Source organism: Camelina sativa, chromosome 16, assembly GCF_000633955.1.
Source record: "Camelina sativa cultivar DH55 chromosome 16, Cs, whole genome shotgun sequence".
Taxonomy (NCBI): Eukaryota; Viridiplantae; Streptophyta; class Magnoliopsida; order Brassicales; family Brassicaceae; genus Camelina; species Camelina sativa.
The window spans coordinates 22,400,140-22,420,489 of record NC_025700.1 but is presented as its reverse complement, the minus strand read 5'-3'; the positions used below and the strand labels follow the sequence as shown (position 1 = coordinate 22,420,489).

Here is a 20,350-nt window from a genome sequence, read left to right as displayed (position 1 = left end):
AAAAAAAAAAAAAAAAAAAAAAAAAAAAAAAAAAAAAAAAAAAAAAAAAAAAAAAAAAAAAAAAAAAAAAAAAAAAAAGAGGAAGAGAGTATATGTTGCATGCATGCATGTTTATGTGTAATCTATCTAAATGAGGTTACACATTCACAAAACTATGTATTCAAACACGCATATATAACATGTTTATATGATTAAGAAGTTGATATTCTATTTAAGTAAGTGTTAGTGCTAATGGTGCTGTTATACATATTGTTTAGAGAACTAGTATGAATGTATGATGGATTGACTTATTTATATATTGGTGCTTGTGTGGTTCCAGATTTATGGTGGTTTTTGTGTTTATATACAATATGTTGTTTTAATTTGTACACTCTTTATGTCGAAGTGCTAAGTATTAAAAGCGAGCACTCTGAATTTATTAACTTAATTGGTTCTATTCATTTAGCTTTGTCAAATCATTGCTTATCCCAAGAGAATAACTAATTAATTGTTTGTACGATTCAATTTGATATTTCAATATAACCTCCAAATCATGGTGGTTTAATGGTTGAAGGATGCATCGCATGTTGAAAGACTATAGTTCGAATCTTCCTACACTATCAATTCTAATCATAGTTGGTCATTGAGGTTTTTTTAAATGACAAAAATACATGATTTTCACAAGTTTCGATTAGCTTATCAATGATTATTTGAAACAAGAAAGAAATTAACAGTTCTCGTTTCTCCACTAAAACTCTAGCATATTGGGGTCGTGATATATGCTTTTGAGTTACGGCGGTCATATGCTTATGATTGTTTATTCATTTTTATAGTAAATCTATTGTTAAGTTTAAAAGTTTGTTCCTTGAAGAGTAGCTTACGTACGAAGAGTTTGGATCCAATTAAAAGAGAGTAGGGAGGGGACAATTTGTCCCTAGTTGACCCTAAAGGCCACACAAAACGAAACAACCAAACACCTCTACTGTCTTAATTATCTCTAGATTATTGTTGTATTAATAAATTCGCTAGAATATTGACATGCAAGAAGTGGAAAAAATGAAAGAAACAAAACAAAAGTCGAAAGAAATAATCATAAATAAAAAAAAATTAAAAATTCTTTCAACCAAGCAATTAAACAGATATTACTGATGATAAATGGAGTACATCATTTTACCATATTTTTTAAAATGTGATCGTTATTAAGTACCTTTCACTTTATAGTCACCCTCAAATTTGTTTCAGCGACTCTAATCCCTTTCATCAGCATCGCACTTTTTTTTTTTTTTTTTCTTCTAGATTTTGTGTCGCTACTGCTTGTCCAGTTATTCACAAAAGAACAAGGCCAAACTCTATTCATTTGAAATATTTTATGTTATTATCATTATGTTAATATACAATTTCACTGTTCATCTGATATATTATCATTTTTTTTATCATCTAATCCACTAGGTTTTATATTTACTAAAATTTTATGAGACAATCTTATAATAGTGAATAAGTTGTTGGAGAAAAAAAAAAGAACAATAAAATTGCTAGAAGATTGTTCACTTTTGAATTTAATAAAAAAAACAATGTTGAAAAAAGCGTATTTACTGGCTAAGCGGATACCAACATAATGAGTTTAGGTGATAAAATAAACAATAAACAATATAGTATAAACAATAGGATAGAATTTTATTTATTTATTTATATATAGTTTATGTAGTTGTGTTAGTAGGAAGAATATTTTTCGAACTGGTTAAGCAAATACATTTTTGTGCGTTTGTCATATACAAATTCTTTTTTTTCGAAGAATATTTTTGAACTACTATTTCCTCGTTTTTTTGATCAAAATGTGTTCGTTGATCTCTTCGAAGAACAACTCGATTGAGTTGTAGCTAGGCTTGAAATAACACACAAAACCGTCTGGTCTTCTTGAGATGGGACTTTTAGTATCTGTAACCTCCAAAGAGAATACCCAACGAATAGTGGAAAAAGCCATTCTATTTTCGATGGATGTGGTGGCTGTGAGAACCACGCAGGTCAGTATTGCTTTTAATGACCCTTTTGGCAAGGGTTAGAACATCGCTTTAAAGACGATTTCATAAAAAAAAGATTCCAAAATGCAAAACAATTCCTTTTATTATTAAAAACATCATTTTTATTAGTTATCAATCATTTTTATTAGTTAGCTTTTACTAAATTGAATACTGGTTTTGTAAGTTTTCTTTTCAGTACTATCTCTTACTAACTATTGTAATTTTTTTGATATAGTTTATCGTTATTTTCGTGCTAAATATTTGTTTTTTTAAACATTTATATCACAAAGAAAAAGGTCAAATTGTTAGTTATGAACTTATGAATAAGTTTCCAAACCCAAATCTTTAGACTAGAAAAATCCTAAAATTAAAATAAAGTAAAAAAGCCTATTTGGCTCTCTCTAGTAATAAAACTGAAAACTAATTCAACTATTTTAATACTCATGTTCCTTAGTAATCCAAATTTTAGAGGAAAAATAATTGTTGCAAAAAGATAGAAATTGTAAGATTTCTGTGCACTTTTAGTTTTTTTAATCGTCTGCAATTTAATAAATAAATGAAGGTCCGACATAAAGAAATCAAAGCAACAAAAACGATACATCCAAAAATTAACCAAGCAATGTTTTAGAATCAATTTTAGTATGTGTGGAACAATCTAGAATTTGGATTAATAAAGAGTATGAGAAATAAAATAGTTTTTAAGAAGTTATATTATAACAGTAGCTTTCAGTGGAGTAAATATTTTTACGGAAGTTTTCACTTTTTAATGGAGTACACACTACTTTTTGCCATGGAAATTTTTTGGATAATTTTGTTTGAACAGTCTTTTGAAGTGTAATTCACACTACTGACTACACAGACCTTTGTTTTTTTTTTCAAACGCATTACCCAAAAGAAAATACTACTAACAAATTATTGATATTTACCTATGTTGAAAAAAGAAACTCGTTAGAACAAACATTCACAACACAAGCTGAGTTCGTCAACATGAGAGGTTTCTGACTGAATGGAAGAGATCTCTGACTCTAATAAGTTCGAGTCTTTTCTTTGCTTACCAATACGAAAGATCTATTAGCTTTTAACATTCAGAAACAAACTCTGATTTCTCTCACCACTTAGTCAGATAGATTTCCCTCCGTGCAGTTGAAAAAATCTTCCATAGTTTCAATCACAAGCCATATTTATAGAAGGCCAAGTGTCTTCAGTTGCTGGACATGCTCAGACGGTAAAGCCGGTGGCGACCATTCTGACCCTACCATTTCCTCGTCTACATCCTCGACCACATACTCCTAGAAACACCAACCAAATAAAGAACAAACAATAAAAAACATTGACCGATACAAAACCAAAACGCTACAGGAGACTGTAAAAGGTTAGCAAATTTCACCTTTGTTAGCATTCTTTTGGCTAGAATGTGGTAATGGCGCTGCCAAATGCGTTGTCCAACCATGGTTGCAACCAATACGCTATAGAATATACCGATAACTGTAAATAAACCGAGAATTACTAATGCCATTATGAAGAGTAATGGTAATCCGGCTTCTCCTGCACCTCCAAGGCAACCTCCACACTCACTAACTGCACTTGCACAGCCTTCAGTACAAGCAGTGCAATCCGCCCACATACAAATAGTTCCCGGTAGATGGCAGTCTGTGCATATCCTGCATTTTGATATTGTGTTTAATAAATGGGTAAAGTCAACTCGAGCTTTAATATTTTTTTGTTGTATTGTAGTCTAGCAGATAAAAGAAGAGAAGAAAAGGAGTTATCTACTTCCTATTCTTATTTCCCACTAGCTTTGGTGTAACAGGCTTCCTCTAGATTGTCTCACAATTTATAGTCTCTGATACTACTTATTCATACAGAAATCACCCAGGAGCCAGGTAAGGCAAAAGCCCACATATTCCGGTAAGCTATATCTTACGAAACTCTATCATGTGACCAAATGAGGAACACTTCTAAACAGGAGCATACCAATAACTTTGTTTCTTAAACAAGAAAAAACTGAAAATAAAAACAAAGGAAGAAGTATGGAGACTGTACCCAGGCTGACTTCAGCAGAGACACAATTCACGGCAAGGCTGTGCTAAATCATTGCGAACTCTTCGATCATAGCAGGTAATGAAGCATCCAGATAGACCCAGCAGAGCAAAGAATAATAAAGCTCCTGTACAAAACAAACATCATCGTGTAAATAAACTTTACACATGTAATTTTTGAGAATCGCTTGGCACAAATTTCTTTAGTAATTCTCATGAAGAGCTGCGTAAAATACAGAATTATGATTTCTAAATTCTAATACACTTACTAAGAAAATTATTCTTTAGTTCAAAAATCTACGAGGTCCATAATTCTAAATGTACATGTCTACGTTATCAACCCCTTAACTTGATCTAAGTCCAACGGATGACAAACCTTTCTTCACTTACTACTATGTAGGGGCAGAAAGGATATGAACGATGAGATAATCTGAGAGCAATTCCTAATATAGGAATCCCAGATTCTGATCGAAGCAAAACAGTAACTAGGACATATGTACAACAACAGACTAAGAGATCTTTATGAAGATACTATATTATCTAGAGGAGAAATTAGATATTGTAGTTTGGGATCATACCACACATGTAATAAAACGTGACCTCACTGTCAAAACCCCAAATATGACGTAGCCATGATTGCTGGTAACTATCGATGAAATAGACCATGTAGGCCAATGCAGCAATCACCTGTGAGAAAATGAGTCATTTAGAGAACATGAGTTAGATATATTACAAAATGAAAGGAAAAAAATACAGTAAGAAAAGAAAGCACAGATGGAAACTGAATACTTACAAGCTGAACAGCAAGAAATATGGATAAAATATCTCGGGTAACAAAGAAGCGAAACTTCAATGTACGCCATTTCCTATCTCCAGCACTATGAACTCTCAGATAATATGGAGCCTTGCAAGTTGTGCAGTGTGCAAACGCAAAACCTTCCTGCAGTAATAAGAGTTTACTGGGCGTTAACATCTCCTATTCATTATTGTACCCTGATACTGACTAAAACACCAACACTCTAATCATCAATCACTTTTACATCCAAAACCATCCTTCGTTAGCCTTCGAATGGTTTTCTTCTTCAACAAAAACAGAATTTTACATCAAGAGGGCAGTTCTTTTTCAGTTACCCTGACCATCCACCACTAATAAAAATTACACAGGTTGTCATATTAGATTGAAAATGGAAGGGGCTAACAACAAATACTAATAGTCAAAGAGTGAAAGCTAGCATTTACAGCTTTCAAGTAACACTAATGGCTGCCAAGCATGGATCCAAGTTGAACTACAACGTACGAAAAATAAAAGCACCTTAATAGCTCTCCAATGATCCAAGCAATCACGATGTACATACTTTGATGTTCCTTTGCATTTGCATGGCGCAATGAAATCCCTACCTGACCATAATCAATAAATGAGCTTGAATCAACTCCTTTACAAGAGTTTTATCACTACAGACTAATCTAAATCACACCAGAACCATATACGATCTACCATCTGTATGAGTTTCTTAAGGTCAGTGATTCATGTCTAGTCGCACCAGTGATAAACCTAAAAAGGATTAAAATTTTAATCGAATTATATCATCCGAATCACAGAACTGAGGTTTGACATATCTAAGGGAACAATAAAGGTTCTAACTTATAAGATTCCAACAACCAACGAATCAGTAGGAAAAAAAGCAAAGCAAGCAACGAATCTAGCGGGGACGTTACCATCAGTTTCAAGGCAGATTCGACACTGAATCTGTTCACCAGGTCCAGCTTCGAGATCGATCTCGGAAGAAGGCTCCACGATCGGCGACGGCGGAACCAACGGCGACAATTCCACTTCGTCCGCCATTCAATTCCGAAATCTGGGTAAAACCCACGAACACCCAGAAAGAGAGATGAAAAAAAATCGAAACTTTAGTTGAGCTCTGATCTCGATTTCGTTAAACCCACGAACACACAGAACTGGTTGGTGTTTGTTGCCGTTAAACAAGTAGTATGTGAATTGACCCGTCACTCACCGGTTCTTCGCCGGCACACCTTTTGACCTTTTTGCCCTTATCCCTCCATAAAAATTAATGTTACAAAAAACGAAACATGTCTGAGCTCGTGTTCGAACCGGGGACCTCTAGTGTGTGAGACTAGCGTGATAACCGACTACACCACCCAGACTTGTTTGTTAGAGTTTTAAATTTATTTAATATATAGTAAATTAATCTAGTGTTCTCTGGTCCACCCTATTTTTCAGAGGGGGAGGAGCTTCTTCTAGTTTCTGAGTTTTTTTGTGGACACTGCCGTCAACGATGACGAAAGACAGAGAAGAACGTAAGAAGGAGAAGAAAGAGAAGAAGGAAAAAAAAGAGAAGAAAGAGAGGAAGGAGAAGAAGCGTCGCGAGGCTGAAGAGCTCGCCGTGAAAGAGAAGAAAATCTCGAAAAAGCATAAATGTAAATCCAAAGAGACAGAGAAACCCAAGAAGAAATCGAAGAGACACGAAGCCGAAGAGGAGGAGCAATATCCTAAGAAATCGAAGGAGAGCAAGAAGAAACACAAGAGATCGAGATCATCAGATGATTCCGAAGAAGAGCCAGAGACTCATCAAATCGTCGATACGACGACCGTTACGGTCCCGGTTGTTACAACAAACAACGAGTCGGATTCGGATTTTGAGTTGGATAAGGAAGACATCAAGCAACTTCTTGAGTCTTACTCTAAGGAAGAGCTTATTAACCTAATTTACAAAACCGCTGAGAAAGGTTCTAAATTGATCTCAGCAGTGTTTGAGTCGGCGGATAGAGATAGCTCTCAGCGTAACATATTCGTGCGTGGTCTTGGATGGGACACGACACATGAGAATCTCAAGGCGGCTTTTGAGGTTCACGGGGAGGTAGAGGAGTGTTCTGTGGTTATGGATAAGGATACGGGGAGAGCTAAAGGGTTTGGCTTTGTGTTGTTTAAGACGCGTAAAGGAGCTAGAGAGGCGTTGAGGAATCCGGAGAAGAGAATGTTTAATCGAACTGTGGTTTGTTGTATAGCTAAGCCGTATAATGCTGGGAAGACGCGAGAACCAGTTGAATCTGTGAAGATTGATTTAACTCATACGGCTAATCAGAGTGAAGTGGCTTTGTCTGGGCTTGATTTGGCTCCGGGACATGTACATGGACTTGATAAGGGGCATCAGCAGCAGCAGCAGCAGCAGCAGCAGCAGCAGCAGAATATGCCAATGTATGCTGGACACAACATGCCCTTTTACGGACATGCTCAGCCTCCTCCTGGTTTTAATCCCATGTATGGTGCAATGATGGGTAATCAAGGTGCCATGATGGCTAATCAGATGGTTGCTGGTTTACCCAACTATCATATGTTTGGCTCGGGTATGATGAACCAGGGACTTATGGTGCCACCAAACCATATGGGGCAATATGTTGTTGATGGTAACGTTAATGGTGTTGGTGTTGCTGCTGGTGCTGGTGCTGGTGTCGGTGCTGGTTTTGATGGTGAACGTGCTTGGTATCTGAGATAAGAGAGACCAAGTGGTATGACCCTCTTCTCTGATATTTTTGAGGTCTTTTTGATTAGATTTCAAGTTATAGATTAGGCTAACGACTAGTCCGGTATCTTCAACTTGATATTTTGGGAATTGCCGAGTTTTTTTTTGTGTATCTTTATCTTGTATGCCTGCTCTTTCAAACTTACTTTTTTGGTTTCATTAACTCTGGTCTCTTTTTAAGGAGGTTTTATCCATATATGTCCCATTATTCTGAGGGAAATGTGCGTTTAAATGATGAAAACTCTTGTTCTTGGGAAGTTTCCCATTGGTGTTCTGCTCTGTTCTCATAAACTAGTGACATTTGGTCATTTATTCCAGAAGAGACCGTTACTATTGGTTTTAAGTAGTTTTGCCATCTCTTTGTTTTTGCGGATCGCAAAATCTTGGCGTTCTTCTCTATATAATGAATGGGAAGGGGAAGTGCGTTCCCTTTTGGTTTTCCCCATTATGGTCTTAAGTCGTCCTTCCTCTATACCATCAAACACACGTTCTTTTTTTTTTTTTTCTTATGTGGCTCTCCTTATGGAGTTTTCTCTTCTGTTTTCTCCGTTTTTGGTTATATGTCTTCCTGTTCTACCATTAAATGTCTGGTCTCTATAGCTGGAGAGGAAGCTTATGGCATTTGTAGACTGTTTTGTCATAACTGCCAAAAGTCTTTCTCTTCAAGTACAGTTGGCTTGAGACCCGTTTGTAGGATCAGACATAATGGTTTAACATTCTTGTTTGAAACTGTCTTTTCAAGTATTGCCAAAAGTTTTTGAGACTCTTTTAAAAGCTTCCTGTTGATTTGCACCGTAATAAACTCGAGTTTTCTATCTCTCTAGCATTTTTATTTATATTAACCTTCCCAATCTCTTTCATCACATTTCTCTTTTCTGTTAGTGTTGACCCTTTCTCTTTTGTATTTGTGAGTGCATTTTGTTTTCAGTCGCCAAGTTTACTTGCCTTAAGATTCAAGATTGTTTTGGTTCATTGGTCCTTCGACTTTGTTTTTGTTTTCACCTAATTTATCTTTCGTCTGGATATACTATCTTTTACTTGCTCGCTCGTTATGGACAGTAGTAGAGAGTATATCTCTGCTTGAGCATTGTTATCCAGACTTTGCCAGTTTTCTTTTAAATCGGATTTTCACAATGACCAGATATGCCCAGTCCTCGATTTACTTGAGAAGATCAATTTTGTTTTCGGTTTTGTATTATGTCTTCCTCCACCAATGTTTTTACTACTGCAGCTATCCATATGAACCTACTCGTCGTATTCATCTATGGTATGCTTCAGCTGTATCAACTTTTGTTTGGTTTGGTTTTGAGCATCACTTTTTCATTGTTTTGGGATGCGTAGTGAGTTTTTTTTTGTTGTCTTTCAATTGTGAGGGCTTTGTTTTTTTTGGTAATGTGGATGGAACTCTGAAGATCGAATAGAACAGAAACAAAACTCTATTTAAGATCTCTGGTATCGATAGCAGTCATTTACATGTGTTCTCTGATTACCACATATATATATTAGCGTTCACCAATCGCGTTTGGGAACCGCAAAATTGAACTCAAACGCGCGGTATCTGCGTCTTGAAAACCGTGTAGAAATAAATTAGAAGATAAAAAGCAAATCAAACCCGAGAAAATAAACGAAAAACCAAAATCCCTAAAAGCTTTTAGACTTATCCATGGCGAAAACCCTAGACAAATCAAAGAAGCGAAGACTCGTGAAATCCAAATCCAAGAAACTAGATAAGAAGCAGAAGACTAGCGAACATGAACAACAACCTGAATCCTCGACGCCATATTCAAGTTCAAGCTCCAGCTCTGATGATTCTAGCGATTCGGAATCAGAGAAAGAAGAGTTCGAATACGACCCAGAAGAGCTCCGAGACCTTCTACGACCTTATTCCAAGGAACAGCTCGTCGACCTCGTTTGTTCCGCCGCGAAGATCGGTTCCTCCATCTATTCCGCCGTCGTAGAAGCCGCAGACCGTGATGTCACACATAGAAAAATCTTCGTTTATGGACTTCCATGGGAGACGACTCGCGAGGCTTTTGTTGAACTCTTTGAAGGCTATGGTGAGATTGAAGAGTGTACCGTCGTTATAGATAAGGTTACTGGTAAGGCCAAAGGGTTCGGATTTGTTGTGTTTAAGACTAGGAAAGGAGCTAAAGAAGCGCTTAAGGAACCGAGGAAGAGGATTCTTAATAGAACAGCTACGTGTCAGCTTGCTTCATTGGGGCCTGCGGCGTCTGGGAAGGGCCATGATCAAGCGGGTCCGGTGAAGATTAGTTTAGGTTCGATGGGTAATCATGGCCAGCCCCAGCAGCCTCAAGGGCAACATATGTTTAACGGTGGTGGANGCGTAAAGGAGCTAGAGAGGCGTTGAGGAATCCGGAGAAGAGAATGTTTAATCGAACTGTGGTTTGTTGTGTAGCTAAGCCGTATAATGCTGGGAAGACGCGAGAACCAGTTGAATCTGTGAAGATTGATTTAACTCATACGGCTAATCAGAGTGAAGTGGCTTTGCCTGGGCTTGATTTGGCTCCTGGACATGTACATGGAATCGATAAGGGTCATCAGCACCAGCAGCAGCAGACTATGCCAATGTATGCTGGACACAACATGCCTTTTTACGGACATGCTCAGCCTCCTCCTGGTTTTAATCCCATGTATGGTGCAATGATGGGTAATCAAGGTGCAATGATGGCTAATCAGATGGTTGCTGGTTTACCCAACTATCATATGTTTGGCTCGGGTATGTTGAACCAGGGACCTATGGTGCCACCAAACCATATGGGAATGCCGGGGCAATATGTTGGTGATGGTAATGTTAATGGTGTTGGTGTTGGTGTTGGTGCTGGTGCCGGTGCTAGTTTTGATGGTGAACGTGCTTGGTATCTGAGATAAGAGAAACCAAGTGGTATGACCCTCTTCTCTGATATTTATGTGGTCTCTTTGATTAGATTTCAAGTTATAGATTAGGCTAACGACTAGTCCGGTATCTTCAACTTGATATTTTGGGAATTTCCGAGTTTTTTTTTTGTGTATCTTTATCTTCTATGCCTGCTCTTTCAAACTTAATTTTTTGGTTTCATCAATTCTGGTCTCTTTTTAAGGAGGTTTTATCCATATATGTCCCATTATTCTGAGGGAAATGTGCGTTTAAATGATGAATTCTCTTGCTCTTAAGTTTCCCATTGGTGTTCTGCTCTGTTCTCATAAACTAGTGACATGTGGTCGTTTTGTCCAGAAGATACAGTTACTATTGGCTTTAAGTCGTTTGCCATCTCTTTCTTTTTGCGGATCGCAAAATCTTGGCGATCTTCTCTATCTAATGAATGGAGAGAAGGAGTCCGTTTCCTTTTGGTTTTCCCCATTATGGTCTGAAGTCTTCCTTCCTCTATACCATCAAGCACACGTTCTGTTTTTTCTTATGTGGCTCTCCTTATGGAATTTTCTCTTCTGTTTTCCCCGTTTTTGGTTTTATGTCTTCCTGATCTACCATTAAATGTCTGGTCTCTATAGCTGGAGAAGAAGCTTATGGCACTTATCGACTATATGTCATAACTGCCAAAAGTCTTTCTCTTCAAGTATAGTTGGCTTGAGACCCGTTTGTAGGATCATATGGTTTAAGATTCTTGTTTGAAATTGTCTTTTCAAGTATTGCCAAAAGTTTTTGAGACTCTTTTAAAAGCTTCCTGTTGATTTTCACCGTAATAAACTCGAGTTTTCTATCTCTCTAGCATTTTTATTTATGTTAACCTTCCCAATCTCTTTCATCACATTTCTCTTTTCTTTTAGTGTTGACCCTTTTTCTTTTGTATTTGTGAGTGCATTTTGTTTTCAGTCGCCAAGTTAACTTGCCTTAAGATTCAAGATTGTTTTGGTTCATTGGTCCTTCGACTTTGTTTTTGTTTTCACCTATTTATCTTTCTTCTGGATATACTATCTTTTACTTGCTCGCTCGTTATGGACAGTAGTAGAGAGTATAGCTCTGCTTGAGCATTGTTATCCAGACTTTGCCAGTTTTCTTTTAAATCGGATTTTCACAATGACCGATGCCCAATCCTCGATCTGTTAGAGAAGATCAATTTTGTTTTCGGTTTTGTATTATGTCTTCCTCCACCAATGTTTTTACTACTGCAGCTATCCATATGAATCTACTCGTATTCATCTATGGTATGCTTCAGCTGTATCAACTTTTGTTTGGTTTGGTTTTTAGCATCAGTTTTTCATTGTTTTGGGATGAGTAGTGAGTTTTCTTTTTTGTAATGTACTAATGTGCATGGAACTCTGAAGATCTAACAGAACAGAAACAAAACTCTATTTAAGATCTCTGGTCTAAGAACGATCTTGTTATGGTATCGATAGCAGTCATTTACATGTGTTCTGATTACCACATGTATATATATTAGCGTTCACCAATCGCGTTTGGGAACCGCGAAATTGAACTCAAACGCGCGGTATCTGCGACTAGAAAACCGTGTATAAATAAATTAGAAGATAAAAGCAAATCAAACCCGAGAAAATAAAAGAAAAACCAAAATCCCTAAAAGCTTTTAGACTTATCCATGGCGAAAACCCTAGAGAAATCAAAGAAGCGCAGACTCGTGAAATCCAAATCCAAGAAAACAGATAAGAAGCAGAAGACTAGCGAACAAGAACAGCAACCTGAATCCTCGACGCCATATTCAAGTTCAAGCTCCAGCTCTGATGATTCTAGCGATTCAGAATCAGAGAAAGAAGAGTTCGAATACGACCCGGAGGAGCTACGAGACCTTCTACGACCTTATTCCAAGGAACAGCTCGTCGACCTCGTTTGTTCCGCCGCGAAGATCGGTTCCTCCATCTATTCCGCCGTCGTAGAAGCCGCAGACCGTGATGTCACACATAGAAAAATCTTCGTTTATGGACTTCCATGGGAGACGACTCGCGAGGCTTTTGTTGAAGTCTTTGAAGGCTATGGAGAGATTGAAGAGTGTACCGTCGTTATAGATAAGGTTACTGGTAAGGCCAAAGGGTTCGGATTTGTTGTGTTTAAGACTAGGAAAGGAGCTAAAGAAGCGCTTAAGGAACCGAGGAAGAGGATTCTTAATAGAACAGCTACGTGTCAGCTTGCTTCATTGGGGCCTGCGGCGTCTGGGAAGGGCCATGATCAAGCGGGTCCGGTGAAGATTAGTTTAGGTTCGATGGGTAATCATGGCCAGCCCCAGCAGCCTCAAGGGCAACATATGTTTAACGGTGGTGGAATGGCTGCATCGCCGTTTATGTTAGGGAACCAGTACAATCCGTATATTGGAACCGGAATGTTGGGGAATCCAGCTTTATCAGCAGTTGGAGGAGGCTACATGTATCCCATGTTAGCCGGTGCTCTGGCTCATGGTGGTATGGGTTCTGATATGTTGTTACAGTCGAGTCAGATGGGTGGGATTGGTGAGCCAGGCGTTGGTGTTGCTGGTGTTTCAGTTCCTGGCAACTACTTTAGAGGTCAGAGTCTACCTAATAATAATGCTTATCCTGATTCTGATACCGGGAAAAGAGGGGCGGGTAAAGATGCGGATCCTGGTGGTTCCTCCTTTCAAGGCTACTCAAACTATTCATGGTACGCTCTCTCTTAACTTTTTGCGTGTTTATATTGCAATGTCTGTGCTCATATTCTGGTTTAAATGTCTTTGGATAAGCATCTGTTGCATGATTCATACATAGTAGGCGCCTAGGCCCTTTGGCTTATTTTTTAGATAAACATGGATAAGGCTTTGTGGTATCATCGACATGTCTTTACTAGTTAATGTGTTGGCTTAAATGGCTAAATAAATGTTTGCTACGAGGAACTGCTACAGGAATGAAATACCTAAATTAGGTTCTTGAGGTAGATTATCATTTTCATCACCGCCTTATTTATTATCAATGCATCTTGCTTGGATTCAAGATTATNACTCAAACGCGCGGTATCTGCGACTAGAAAACCGTGTATAAATAAATTAGAAGATAAAAGCAAATCAAACCCGAGAAAATAAAAGAAAAACCAAAATCCCTAAAAGCTTTTAGACTTATCCATGGCGAAAACCCTAGAGAAATCAAAGAAGCGCAGACTCGTGAAATCCAAATCCAAGAAAACAGATAAGAAGCAGAAGACTAGCGAACAAGAACAGCAACCTGAATCCTCGACGCCATATTCAAGTTCAAGCTCCAGCTCTGATGATTCTAGCGATTCAGAATCAGAGAAAGAAGAGTTCGAATACGACCCGGAGGAGCTACGAGACCTTCTACGACCTTATTCCAAGGAACAGCTCGTCGACCTCGTTTGTTCCGCCGCGAAGATCGGTTCCTCCATCTATTCCGCCGTCGTAGAAGCCGCAGACCGTGATGTCACACATAGAAAAATCTTCGTTTATGGACTTCCATGGGAGACGACTCGCGAGGCTTTTGTTGAAGTCTTTGAAGGCTATGGAGAGATTGAAGAGTGTACCGTCGTTATAGATAAGGTTACTGGTAAGGCCAAAGGGTTCGGATTTGTTGTGTTTAAGACTAGGAAAGGAGCTAAAGAAGCGCTTAAGGAACCGAGGAAGAGGATTCTTAATAGAACAGCTACGTGTCAGCTTGCTTCATTGGGGCCTGCGGCGTCTGGGAAGGGCCATGATCAAGCGGGTCCGGTGAAGATTAGTTTAGGTTCGATGGGTAATCATGGCCAGCCCCAGCAGCCTCAAGGGCAACATATGTTTAACGGTGGTGGAATGGCTGCATCGCCGTTTATGTTAGGGAACCAGTACAATCCGTATATTGGAACCGGAATGTTGGGGAATCCAGCTTTATCAGCAGTTGGAGGAGGCTACATGTATCCCATGTTAGCCGGTGCTCTGGCTCATGGTGGTATGGGTTCTGATATGTTGTTACAGTCGAGTCAGATGGGTGGGATTGGTGAGCCAGGCGTTGGTGTTGCTGGTGTTTCAGTTCCTGGCAACTACTTTAGAGGTCAGAGTCTACCTAATAATAATGCTTATCCTGATTCTGATACCGGGAAAAGAGGGGCGGGTAAAGATGCGGATCCTGGTGGTTCCTCCTTTCAAGGCTACTCAAACTATTCATGGTACGCTCTCTCTTAACTTTTTGCGTGTTTATATTGCAATGTCTGTGCTCATATTCTGGTTTAAATGTCTTTGGATAAGCATCTGTTGCATGATTCATACATAGTAGGCGCCTAGGCCCTTTGGCTTATTTTTTAGATAAACATGGATAAGGCTTTGTGGTATCATCGACATGTCTTTACTAGTTAATGTGTTGGCTTAAATGGCTAAATAAATGTTTGCTACGAGGAACTGCTACAGGAATGAAATACCTAAATTAGGTTCTTGAGGTAGATTATCATTTTCATCACCGCCTTATTTATTATCAATGCATCTTGCTTGGATTCAAGATTATATATTTTTGGATGGGTGGATAATGTGTCACACCAAGCTTTTGTTTTATTTATTTTCCTCCAGTTTTGTTTGTTTTTCATTTTTGGTTTCTGTTTTCTGTTGTTTTACTTACAGTCAGCCATGGTTTTACAGTTTTGTTAGTACCATTTGTTTTATCAAAGTTACTTTCTTTATTGGTTATGGAAGTTTGGTGATGGCAGGGATGAATGTTGTTACGTTTTGGTTTGTTTCTTGTCTTATTGGTTTTAGCGTTGCACTTGGTTTTACAGTTTGATGATTCACCATCTCTCCCTCATTTGGTTTTAGTGTGAACGTTTTAAATGGACCTGTAACACGTTAGCATTGAGCTGATCTTGCTGCTTCATTCATGATTTTAGTCTTTCATGTTTTACTGTTTTTATGTTTGTCCCTTTGATTTCTTTTGTTTTTATTTTTCGGGGTTATCTGACCGAAAGGATTGGGTATTGCTCCTGTTTGTATATGGTTTCGTTTTTCGTCATAAATCTTTTGATAAATATATGTTTGGTTTTTTTTTTTCTTGAACTCCAACTTTGCAGATGATGTGAGCTGAGCATGAGAATGAAAAACATGCAGTTCTGGAATTTCATTTTTAACAGTTCTTTCTCCCATCTCCGTTCTCTTCAGTTTCACTTTTGTATTAACTTCCTGATATTTCTATTAAAAAGTACTTTTCTAGTTTTTAGTTTTTAGTTTTTTGTATTATTTTTTCGTTCTTGTTTTCTTTTCGGTTTGATTTCACTCTTGCCCGGTACCATTTGAGACGACAGTCTATTAATGTCATTGTGATTATTCGTTAAAGGCCTCTGTGCAATCTCCATTATACCTGTGACTTGCTTCTGCGAGAAGGTTTGCTTCAAGAGGTTTATTCTAATCTATTGTCGAGAACTAATGGTAATGCCTTTTTGTTCCTGAGTTTACTTTTGATCACATGGATTCTCAGATGGCCTGGCTTTGTTTTCATTATTCAATCAAAGTGATAGGATTAAAATTTCTTTCATCATATATAATGACTTAAGTTGGCTGTTGACCCTTGAAGCTGTTATGTGAATTTGATCACATTTGATGACCTCATTAGCTATGCATGTACATGAATAATGATGGGCGTAAGAAAAGAAAGCTGATGCATTGGATCTGAAAATGGTTACACTAGACAAAGACATAGTCGAAGCTAAAGCTGATGTTGCCTTAAAGATTCTCTCCTCTTCAGGTAAAAAGAAACACATAACAACTTTTGATTTTTGAGTCTAAAATGTTAAGAAGATATAAGTGGTTGTTCACTTCTTCCTCTTCTTTGGTGGCTGAAGTGCTTCCTCGTCATCTTCTTCCTCTTCCTCCTCCTCTACCTCTGCCTCCTCATCGTCGTCTTCTTCACCACCATCTTCATTCTCATCTTCATCATCATCATCATCATCATCATCGTCGTCGTTCTCATGGTTCTCATCATCATCATCATCGTCATCATTACCGTCATCCCCTTCAGGTTCATCATCATCATCATCTCCAGCTTCACCATTCAAATCAGGATCACTTACAGGTCCTTTCTTTGTCTCCTTTCCTTCTGCATCATCTGCACCGCATTCTTCATCTTCTCCATCATCATCATCACCAGCATCATCATTGTTGTTTCCATTCCCTTCCACTGCATCAACCACCTCGTATCCATTCTCTAAAACATCACCCTTCAAGACTGCGACCTGCAACTTCAAATGGACTTCATCACTTAACCAAAAACAAGCTTTTGTTTCACATGATCTTTACAAGTTAACATGATATTAAATTGTTAAATGGGCCGACATGCTAAATTGGGACATGGGCTTCTTCTAGATATTAGATTTGGAAAATTTGAAAGCATAATCTATGGAATATACCTCTTTGATATTTTTTGGACCCACAATTTTTATAATATATTTTTGAAGTAAAATAACTATATCTTCATATTCCCATTAAAGCAACCGTCCTCAACTAATATAGCTATTATTATTATACACACCCTCANCGTCATCTTCTTCCTCTTCCTCCTCCTCTACCTCTGCCTCCTCATCGTCGTCTTCTTCACCACCATCTTCATTCTCATCTTCATCATCATCATCATCATCATCATCGTCGTCGTTCTCATGGTTCTCATCATCATCATCATCGTCATCATTACCGTCATCCCCTTCAGGTTCATCATCATCATCATCTCCAGCTTCACCATTCAAATCAGGATCACTTACAGGTCCTTTCTTTGTCTCCTTTCCTTCTGCATCATCTGCACCGCATTCTTCATCTTCTCCATCATCATCATCACCAGCATCATCATTGTTGTTTCCATTCCCTTCCACTGCATCAACCACCTCGTATCCATTCTCTAAAACATCACCCTTCAAGACTGCGACCTGCAACTTCAAATGGACTTCATCACTTAACCAAAAACAAGCTTTTGTTTCACATGATCTTTACAAGTTAACATGATATTAAATTGTTAAATGGGCCGACATGCTAAATTGGGACATGGGCTTCTTCTAGATATTAGATTTGGAAAATTTGAAAGCATAATCTATGGAATATACCTCTTTGATATTTTTTGGACCCACAATTTTTATAATATATTTTTGAAGTAAAATAACTATATCTTCATATTCCCATTAAAGCAACCGTCCTCAACTAATATAGCTATTATTATTATACACACCCTCACAATATTTTCACCAAAAGTTTTAAATTTAATTTACTTTTCCAACCACCCATTCTAAAGATGTAGTAACGCTTCGAGTCGGTCAAGATTAGTTTTTTTTAACAAAAATTTCAGTTGTGTGTGAGCGAAATATATGACAGATTCAGCACATTAAAAATTAGAATTTGGTTTTTATAAGTTGTTTGTTATATGCGACCGTAAAATACTTGTAAGGAAAAAAGAAGTTGAGAAAATTGATTTTTAAAAGAGAGAGAGAGCTTGTAGACGACAAAAAAAAAAAAAAGAGAGAGAGAGAGAGAGCTTGCCTGAGCGAAGAGCTCTAGCAAAGAGGAGACCACAGTAGCCGTTAAAGCCAAAGCGGTGCACTTCAGCACTGAAGCGTTACCAAGAACCAGAGACAACCTCAAACCTTGTTGTTCCAACTCCATTCTTTCTCTTCTTTGTTAACTCTGTATTTAACAGTTAAGAAATCTGTTAGATCTGCAATGATAACAAGAACAAGAAAATAAAATATTCAGAGAACTTTCTTGTACAGTTCCAGAATGGAAACATAATAAAAATTAAGGTCTGAGAATTTCAGAAAGAGTGAAAATAAATTCAAAATTCAAAAAGAAAGAGAAAAATGGCATAAAGAATCAGAAACAGAGGAAAGATTAAGGTCTGAGAATTATAATACATACAAAACAATAATTTGTTGACAGAGACTAACAATAACAGAAACAGAGACAATAAAAAGAAGAGCGTACCAGAGAAAGAGCTTTGAAATTGGGANTCATCACTTAACCAAAAACAAGCTTTTGTTTCACATGATCTTTACAAGTTAACATGATATTAAATTGTTAAATGGGCCGACATGCTAAATTGGGACATGGGCTTCTTCTAGATNGAGAGAGAGAGAGAGGGAGAAACTAGAAGAAGTGAGCTCTGTTCATGAATGGAAGTGTTTTTGAGATTTGTGATCAAAGAAGAGTTGTTCAGAATCTCAGATATAGGAGAAGAAAGAGATGAATGAGAGATGAAAGAGAGAGAGAATGAAGCTGCCCGTAGTTGTTACTACGAATCCTTAGGGCAGAACGGGCAGTGACTCTGTGTATCATCTCCAAATTGACCTGCCACGTAAGCTAAACAAGTGTGGGCTCTCTCTGTTTAGTCAGACATTTTATGCCGACCAAGATCTTTCTTCCTTCATCTATGTATAATGTAGTCAAGTCAATGGTTAGTGTAAAGAAAGGCTTTTGTAACAAACAGAACCATATTCTCTTCTTCTTCTTCTATACTTCTTTCTCATTGTTCCAATTCCATTTACTCTCTCTCTCTCTCTTTCCTCTTTATGCTTTCCCAAAAATATCTCCATCGTTCATTATTATCCCTTCTCCTTTAGCACTTACGACTCACATGCCTTGTCATCTTATTCTAATGCTCACTAATGATGATGATGATGGAACTTGTATACCAATGTAACAAAAACAAAGATAGAGGACAAGTTTGGTTGGTTTCCAAATAAGTCATACCTGTTCTATTGTACGTACAATGTGGCTTGAGTTAGACCATATAAGAATTATTGGATCTTCCTTATTCTTCTCACCAATAATCTCGGCATGAACAAAACCCATCTTTGANTCCAACCATTGATCTGAAAAGGTTTATAGCTTCACCATACAAACCATGTTGCTCGTATCCAACAATCATGGCGGTCCATACAACTACATCACGATCTTTCAACGAATCAAATATCAACTTAGCTTGATTCATATCTCCAAGCTTAATATACCCATCAAGTAAAGCTGTAAAACCTTCGATCTTGAGATCAGCAGTTCCTCTCTGTTCTATCAGTCTCCTGGCAGTCTCAACCCCTCCACACTTCGAATACATCGAGATCAAGGCGTTTAACACAATTCCAGAGATATCAAATCCAGTTGTAACAATATGAGAATAAATCTGCTTCCCAATACAAAGTTTCTCAAGATTGGCACAAGCAGACAACACACTCGCCAGAGTGAATCTATCAGGTGACAACATAGAATCCTTCAGCATCTTGGAAAACATATCTAGAGCTCTGAGATCATACCCTCTCTGATTGTAACCAGCAATCATAGAATTCCAAGTGACTATATCGCGCTCAGCCATTTGCTCGAATCGCTCCATAGCAAGATCCATCTGACCAACCTGCATATGTAACGCAATCATAGCATTCCAGCTTGAGATGTCTCTAACCACCATTCTATCAAAAACTACTTTTGCCATCATTGGATCACCACATTTTGCATACATATTAAGCAGCGAATTCGAGACGGAAACGTTACAACGAAGGCCAAGCTTAACGATGAAAGAATGAACCTTTTTACCTGTCTCCAAACACCGAGTTGCAGCAACCGATGCAAGCACATTCGTAAGCGTAAACTGGGTCGGCTCAATCCCTTCCTTCATCATTTCCCCCATAGTTCTTAAAGCCTTATGATACTGACCAATGTTCTTATACCCAACAACCATCGTGGTCCACGAAACCGAATCCTTTTGAGGCAACCGATCAAAGAACTCACATGTCGAATCCATATCTCCTCGTTTAGCATAGGCAGAAAGAACCGTGTTCCATGAAAAAGCTGTTCTCAGAGGCATTTCGTCGAACAGCTTGCGTGCGTGAAGAGCGTAACCGGTCTTTGAGTAGACGTTCATTAGA

The 20,350-nt window shown here is 38.0% G+C and overlaps 6 protein-coding genes, 1 non-coding gene and 1 pseudogene across 7 annotated transcripts; 3 read left to right on the top strand and 5 right to left on the bottom strand.

The window, feature by feature from the left end:
• On the bottom strand, positions 2,890-6,062 carry LOC104751851 (annotated as a pseudogene).
• Positions 6,126-6,199, bottom strand: TRNAV-CAC. Its single transcript has one exon. It is a non-coding gene; the product is annotated as a tRNA-Val (tRNA).
• Positions 6,294-7,845, top strand: LOC104751852 (UBP1-associated proteins 1B-like). The gene has a single exon (XM_010473897.2). It carries the CDS (start codon positions 6,331-6,333, stop codon positions 7,546-7,548), a length of 1,218 nt encoding a protein of 405 aa, XP_010472199.1. The 5' UTR covers positions 6,294-6,330; the 3' UTR covers positions 7,549-7,845.
• Positions 9,182-15,794, top strand: LOC104753931 (UBP1-associated proteins 1A-like). The gene is made up of 3 exons (XM_019237986.1): positions 9,182-9,911; positions 12,802-13,159; positions 15,533-15,794. Coding segments are annotated over exons 1-3 (1,032 nt in total). The 5' UTR covers positions 9,182-9,238; the 3' UTR covers positions 15,534-15,794.
• On the top strand, positions 13,572-16,210 carry LOC104751854 (UBP1-associated proteins 1A-like). Its single transcript, XM_010473902.2, has 2 exons — positions 13,572-14,644; positions 16,072-16,210. The coding sequence occupies exons 1-2, from the start codon at positions 13,614-13,616 to the stop codon at positions 16,085-16,087; spliced, it is 1,047 nt and encodes a 348-aa protein (XP_010472204.1). The 5' UTR covers positions 13,572-13,613; the 3' UTR covers positions 16,088-16,210.
• LOC104753930 (phosphopantothenoylcysteine decarboxylase subunit VHS3-like) lies at positions 16,105-16,750 on the bottom strand (the record flags this gene model as incomplete). The annotated part of the gene is made up of 1 exon (XM_010476109.1): positions 16,105-16,750. A coding segment is annotated over one exon (480 nt), but the record flags the coding sequence as incomplete, so codon positions are not given.
• On the bottom strand, positions 16,955-18,444 carry LOC104753929 (phosphopantothenoylcysteine decarboxylase subunit VHS3-like). Its single transcript, XM_010476108.1, has 3 exons — positions 18,420-18,444; positions 17,979-18,122; positions 16,955-17,374 (listed from the first exon to the last, which is right to left on the bottom strand). Exons 2-3 carry the CDS (start codon positions 18,099-18,101, stop codon positions 16,955-16,957), a joined length of 543 nt encoding a protein of 180 aa, XP_010474410.1. The 5' UTR covers positions 18,102-18,122; positions 18,420-18,444.
• LOC104753928 (pentatricopeptide repeat-containing protein At2g22070-like) lies at positions 19,255-20,344 on the bottom strand. Its single transcript, XM_010476106.2, has one exon. The coding sequence runs from the start codon at positions 20,287-20,289 to the stop codon at positions 19,255-19,257; it is 1,035 nt and encodes a 344-aa protein (XP_010474408.1). The 5' UTR covers positions 20,290-20,344.